The sequence below is a fragment of the Mastomys coucha genome, unplaced genomic scaffold (genome assembly GCF_008632895.1).
Source record: "Mastomys coucha isolate ucsf_1 unplaced genomic scaffold, UCSF_Mcou_1 pScaffold15, whole genome shotgun sequence".
Classification (NCBI taxonomy): Eukaryota; Metazoa; Chordata; class Mammalia; order Rodentia; family Muridae; genus Mastomys; species Mastomys coucha.
In genome coordinates, this window is record NW_022196897.1 from 129,785,675 (window position 1) to 129,792,028 (window position 6,354).

Below are 6,354 nucleotides of genomic sequence, written 5' to 3' on the forward strand. Positions count from 1 at the left end.
TTCAAGACAGGGTTTCTCTGTATAGCCCTGGCTGTCCTGGAACTCACTCTCTAGACCAGGCTGGCCTCCAACTCAGAAATCCTCCTGTCTCTGCCTCCCAAGTGCTGGGATTAAAGGCTTGCGCCACCACCGCCCAGCTTGTTTTGTATTTTAAAAAGACTGAAAATGTGGCTCCTGTTGCACTGGCTTTAACTTGCTGCATACTGGACTCTTGATATCTCACCTGCTCCCAGCTTTGTCCTGTGCTCTATGGAGAAGAGAGTCTGGAGCCTTGAGCAGTTTCCTAGTTCTTGTGTTATATGAGATAACTCAGGTTATCCTAGCACATTGTCTCACTCAGCAAGTGTTTGTTGATTGGAATGTGACAGGCACTGTTTTGCACTTGGAGTACGTTAATGACCAAGTCAGAGAAAGATCCCTGCCTGTGTCTCTTACACCAAATTTGTGTTTTTCCTTTTCCCTCTCTATCTGGAATATTCAGTGATTAAAAAAAAAGATGACCTATTGTAAAGACAGAGTGGTTTTAATGCTTATTGGTTGGTGTGAGAAATCACACTGACAAGGTGTGATTGAAATCACACTGTGATTCCTACTAAGTAACATTGTAGGAAAGACAGTAAAAAGTTAAATGTCTGCTAGTCCTAGGGGTAAGGTCTAGGGAACATAGAATAGAATAGCACAGGAGATGTTTTGGGGCAGCTAACTGCTCCATAAAACAAAAGACTTAAGCATGTGTTGAAACCAATAGACAATGCACAGGGTAATCTTAATTGTACTGTCTAATTTTATTTTGAGAGATGGGTCTCAAAATATATAATAATATAACCAAAAAAAATAATAATATAACTAGGGCTGGTCTTGAATGCAGGGTCCTTCCTGCCTTAACCACCTGAGTCATGGGATTTCCAGGTGTATGCTACCATGCCCAGTCATGTGCATCATTTTTTAATATTTTAAAAGTTACTTAGGCATTGGGGAGATGTCAGGGTGGAATGCAGAATGTTAGCGGTTGGATGTGGCTCAGCAGTTAGGAGGACTGACTGCTCTTCCAAAGGACCCAGGTTCAGTTCCCAGCACCTACATGGTAGCTTACAACCATCTGTACCTCCACTTCTAGGGGATCTTCTAGCCTTTGTGAGTAATAGCCCAGACATACACGAATACCCATGCACATTATGTAAGTAATTTTAAAAATTAAAGTAAGTGTGACAGAATTTTGGAAACCACACCACTAGGGATTAGAGGAATAGGAGCTGACCTAAGAACTTGTAGAAGTGGATGGTGTCTATAAAACAAAAGGCAAAAGAAATTGTGCTTACACACCATATTGTATATGAAGCAGTGTTCTTTCCCTTCCTGTGAGGCTTCTGATACATAGCAGCAGACCATGGACAGTGCTGCCTGCAGTATAGTACCCCTTGAAGATGGCCATTTCTTTAGAGGACATTCCCAGGCTCAATGACTCTGCTATCTTTGCAGTAATTCTGTACATTGAAAAGTGTTCTAAAATATAAACTTTACTGTTCAAGCTTAGTTTCTAGAAAGGTTTATAAAGAAATGATCTGTGCATATTCTTTCCTAGGCTTCCAAAAAGAAGGTTTATATGCTCTATAACCTACAGCCAGACCGATCTGTGACTGGCGGAGCCTGGTACAGTGACCAGGATTTTGAATCGGAATTTGTTGAGGTGCTTAATCAACAGTGTTTCAAATTCCTACAAAGCAAGGTGAGATCATTAAGGAAACATCACAAGTCCTTTAAAAAAGTGGCTTTGTGAAAGATTAGCTTTTGTATAGCATATATTACAAGATTGAAAATCCTAAAACTTGGAAAATTTTTACTGCATGTGCTACTGTTGGTGTGGCACAGAACTTTAGCACTAACATGCATTTTTGCTTGGGCCTCCTGTTCTGATCTTACAGGCAGAGACAGCAAGAGAAAGTAAACAGAATCCAGTGATACAAAGAAACAGTTCATTTGCTTCATCACATGAAGTGTGGAAGTACATCTGTGAACTGGGCATCAGTAAGGTCAGATCTTATTTCTGCCCTGTCTATATGGTCTAGTCTTCCTCACAAGGCTGTAGCTTTGGTGTGTTTGACCCATCTGCCCTTTCAGGCACACATTCTGCTGAACCCACTTTGAAAAAGCACTGTCCTAAAGTAGGCAGAGGCCCTATGTTGTCTGACTCTGGGGAACTCTTCTCAGTGCGGTCCTGGCAGTGCTGTTCATACACAGTGAAAATGTTCTAATACGTTCTTGATTGTATGATAGTTGAGTTTGTTGCAGTGTTAGTATGATTTATTGATACTTACTTAATCAAATATAAGCACTGTTTTGAAGACCTTTACATAAGGACACTGATGCTTTTCATGGTCTGCAAAGGTCCTCAGATTTCTTATTGATAAAAATATTAGGAACTCAAGTTATTTCATGGTTCAAGTGTCTCTCTATAAAGACATTTTAAGAATGTCCACCAAATTGTTGGGGAGAGAGAGTTCTTTGTGGGTTTTTGGTTGCCAAAGAAATGTTACTTCATAAGCCTTCTAGGTTTTCTTTTAAAGAATGATGACATCAGTGTGAGGCTCGGCATGAAGAGACTTCTGTCCTCAGCATGTCAGTGATTTGTGCTCATGTGGACGGTTACTTATCCTATTTGTGCCTTCCATTACTCTTCCCTGAGCATGGCTTTTCCACTTGACTGAGCAGCTGTGACCACTGCTATTTGTAATACCTTCTCTGAAAGCATGTTTCTTTGTTCTTTATGCTTTCTACATATGGCTTTCTAGGTAGAGTTGTCCATGGAGGACATTGAGACCATCTTGAACACACTCATTTATGATGGCAAAGTGGAGATGACTATCATTGCTGCGAAGGAAGGCACTGTTGGCAGCGTAGATGGACACATGAAACTGTACAGGGCAGTCAACCCAATCCTCCCACCTACAGGCTTGGTCCGGGCACCCTGTGGACTCTGTCCGGTAAGTGAGAGCTGCTTCACTGTGGAATCTCTCACCATCATATGCAGCTGCCATAAAGAAACAGGCACCACAGGCTTCCCACCTCTAAGTGCTACATGAGCTATTCAGCCCCTCCCCCCAGGCCCTTGATGATTCACAGATTGTTAATTAATAGGACTTACATTCTTTCTTGGAACACTCAGGCTAGGGACATGCCCTCTGTTCTTGGGCCTGAAATGGGCACATTTTCACTGAGACCAACCATTCTTCTCTGTAGGGAAGGAAATGAGATTTGTTGAAAATCCACTATGAACCAAACATATTCTAATCCTTTCTGTATCTTTGGAGCTAGTGGTGCTCTTTCTTTTCCCTAAAGAGTCGGGGAACTTAGGGGTGGATGTTGCTCAGTGGAAGAGCACATGCTTAGTGTACGCAGGTCCTCTCTTCTCCAGATTTGATTCCCTAGGACCCTTCCCCCAAGAAAAAGAAGAAAGTTAAATTTAGTCAGAAAATATCACTTAGAATAAATATGTTTTTTCCAGTATGCCTTAGCACTTTTGCTCATTCATTCCTGAAGCTATAGGGAGCAAAAGGCACTTCCTATCCTTGTGGTATTTATATGCGTGGGCTGCTACTCTGCCATATTCGTTTTGATAGTCTTTGTCTGTACCCCTGACCTCTTTATGACCCAGTTTCAACTCCTAGACAGAAGCCAACATCCTGGTAATTCTACTTAGCACCTTATGAAGATAGTTAAACATAGACTATCTTCAACTTAGTAAAAATTTAATTGTCTATAAGTATCATACTCACATCCTTCATTCCTACGCACTTGCTGATCACCTTTTACCCAGGTGAAGGGGCAGGTGAATGGCTTCCTCTTTATGCTATGTTAATATGCCTCCACGCCAGGCAGGGTGGTACACACCTTAGTCTCAGCATTTGGGAGGCAGAGTCAGTTGGATCTCTGAGTTTGAAGCCTGCCTGTTCTACATAGTGAAAAAAAAACAAAAACCAAAAGAACCAAAAGAAACCAAAATATAAAAGCTTATAGTTAATTGTGACCACAAAGAAGGCACTGTTACAGTTTGTTCTTCAATTCAGTCCTTATCTGTTTCAAAGAGTATTTTCTTTTTTTTCTTCTTCTTTTAATATTGCTTTAAATCAGTGGTGTTTTGATATTTTAAAACTTGAATTTGAACATAAACTTTTTTTTTTTAAGGTTTTTGATGACTGCCATGAAGGTGGTGAGATCTCACCATCCAATTGTATTTACATGACAGAGTGGCTCGAATTTTAATAGAGAGCTGTGAACTTTATTTACATTTGGCAAACTGAACTTCTTGGAGAGCAAATAATTCATGATGGAGTGTAAATTTCTTTGAAAGCATACTTCATAATAATGGATACTGACTTGCTGCTATGAAAACACTTATTTATGAAGACAGAACACAAAGCAGATTGAGCTTAATAAAGTTTAATTGGGAAGTCTCTTCTTCAGTAAGTAAAATACCTTGAAGGTCTGGAAGACAAGGAAAAGAAGCCAGCAAACCTGTGTTGACCAAGTGCTGAGATAAAGGCTGGAGTGAGGAGATGTTCACTTGAGTTACTTCGTTGAAAACTCAACGGGTTTATTACCACCTTCGTTTGGTTTTTCGTAGGTTTTGTTGAGAAAACATTACAAGTGGTGCAGGCAGGAACAGCTGATGATGGGAATGTGTGCCATCTTGGGGCCTGGATGTAAAGTGGGCATTCCATTTCCACGCCATTTGTTGCTCTTCACCCCAGTAGGACTCTTTTAGGGGCGTGTGCCTCCACACCAGCCTCACTCCCAAATGCTGTTAAAGACTTGTTTCCACATCCCTCACATTCCATACTAAAGGAAATAATCTCTCACCGTTCCTTTCTCATTAAGGCTGTAACTTTCTCTATATGCCTTAATTGTATTATTTCCTGGATTTTTTTCCAGATTCTTATTCCATGCCTGTAGTGTGACTCTCTCTGCCTCTAGCGCCAAATTCTAATTTTATAGTCTAGTCCCTATGTGGAGTGTGGTAGATGGGACCATTGGAAGGTGACCCTGAGTGTAGAATCCTCATGAATTTGGAATTAAGGTCTGTAGAGAAGAGACCCAAAGTGTTCTATGACCCCACTGTCATGCAAGAACACAGAAGAATAAGGAAGCAAGCCTTCACCAGACTAAGTATTAATTTACTAGCTCCTGGGACTTTCCAGTGTTTAGAATCGTGATAAATTATTTTCTTGATAAGCCATCAATCTACAGTTTTCTATCAAAGTAGACAGACTAGATAGTATCTACTCTTTTAACTACAGTTAAAACTTAATACTAGCTCGGTGTGGTGATGCATTCTTTGAGTCCCAGCACTCAGGAGACAGATTGTGCTGAGTTCAAGGCCAGCCTGGTCAACATAGTGAATTCCAGGACAGCCAGGGCTGTATAGGGAGAGACCCTGTCTCACATATAAAAATAAAAATAGAACACTGCCCTTCATTCACTCTCTGAGGGATGGTAACCAGTCTTCAGCTGGTCCCCTTTTCTCTTATTCTTCAAAAAACAACTGTGGTGTGACAAGTCTAAGCATAAAGCCATCACTGTGTACTTTGTCAGTCCCAGCTGTTTGGCACTGGAAAACTTTGATTGGCATGCTGCTGTACAGAAGATAGCCATGTATGCCTCTGAAGATCTCAGCGGGTGGACTGTCTTTTTTTTTTTTTTTTTTTTTTTTTTTTTTTTTTTTTTTTTTAAGACAGGGTTTCTCTGTTTAGCTTTGGCTGTCCTGGAACTCTGTAGACCAAGCTGGCCTTGAACTCAGAGATCTGCCTGCTTCTACCTCTCAATGGCTGTGATTAAAGATGTGCTACCCCCACTTGGCTCTTTTTTCCATTTTTAACTCTCCTACATATTTAATTTTCTAGTAAGATAAGATAGTACCTATTTGATTGGTCAGGCAGATCAAGCTAGAGTGGGCATTGTTACCATGCCACCCCTCACAAGAGGTGGAAGAAAAAAACTTCATTTTACACATAATCTAGCACTTAAAAAGAGCTGGTAGCATTAAATGCTTACTCTAGAGCTGGCCATAGAATTCATCTGATAAAAATTAGCTACTAGTGAGTTTGATTTTACTTGCTCTATATATCTCAGGTAACTAATGATGCTGTTCACTTAGCACTGCCAAAAGGTGGCAGAGCTCAGCTCCAAAGAGGAGCACAGTGCAAACTGTTTAAGTTGGTCCATGCTTTGGGCTTATGTAAAAAAACTTAGTAAAAACAGCAGACAAAAAAACCTTAGACAAGAAGTAAGCTGCCTGGCGGTGGTGGTGCACGCCTTTAATCCCAGCACTTGGGAGGCAGAGGCAGGTGGATTTCTGAG

At 40.8% G+C, this 6,354-nt stretch overlaps 1 protein-coding gene across 1 annotated transcript in view; it reads left to right on the plus strand.

Moving 5' to 3' along the window:
* The window catches only part of Polr3f (RNA polymerase III subunit F), a 14,639-nt gene extending 10,191 nt beyond the window's left edge, over positions 1-4,448 (plus strand). The window contains exons 5-8 of the mRNA XM_031373264.1: positions 1,583-1,726; positions 1,923-2,030; positions 2,790-2,981; positions 4,183-4,448. Of these exons, the coding sequence (XP_031229124.1) occupies positions 1,583-1,726; positions 1,923-2,030; positions 2,790-2,981; positions 4,183-4,260 (522 nt within the window). The 3' untranslated portion in view covers positions 4,261-4,448. The remainder of the gene's footprint in view (positions 1-1,582; positions 1,727-1,922; positions 2,031-2,789; positions 2,982-4,182) is intronic.
* Positions 4,449-6,354: the final 1,906 nt, after the last annotated feature.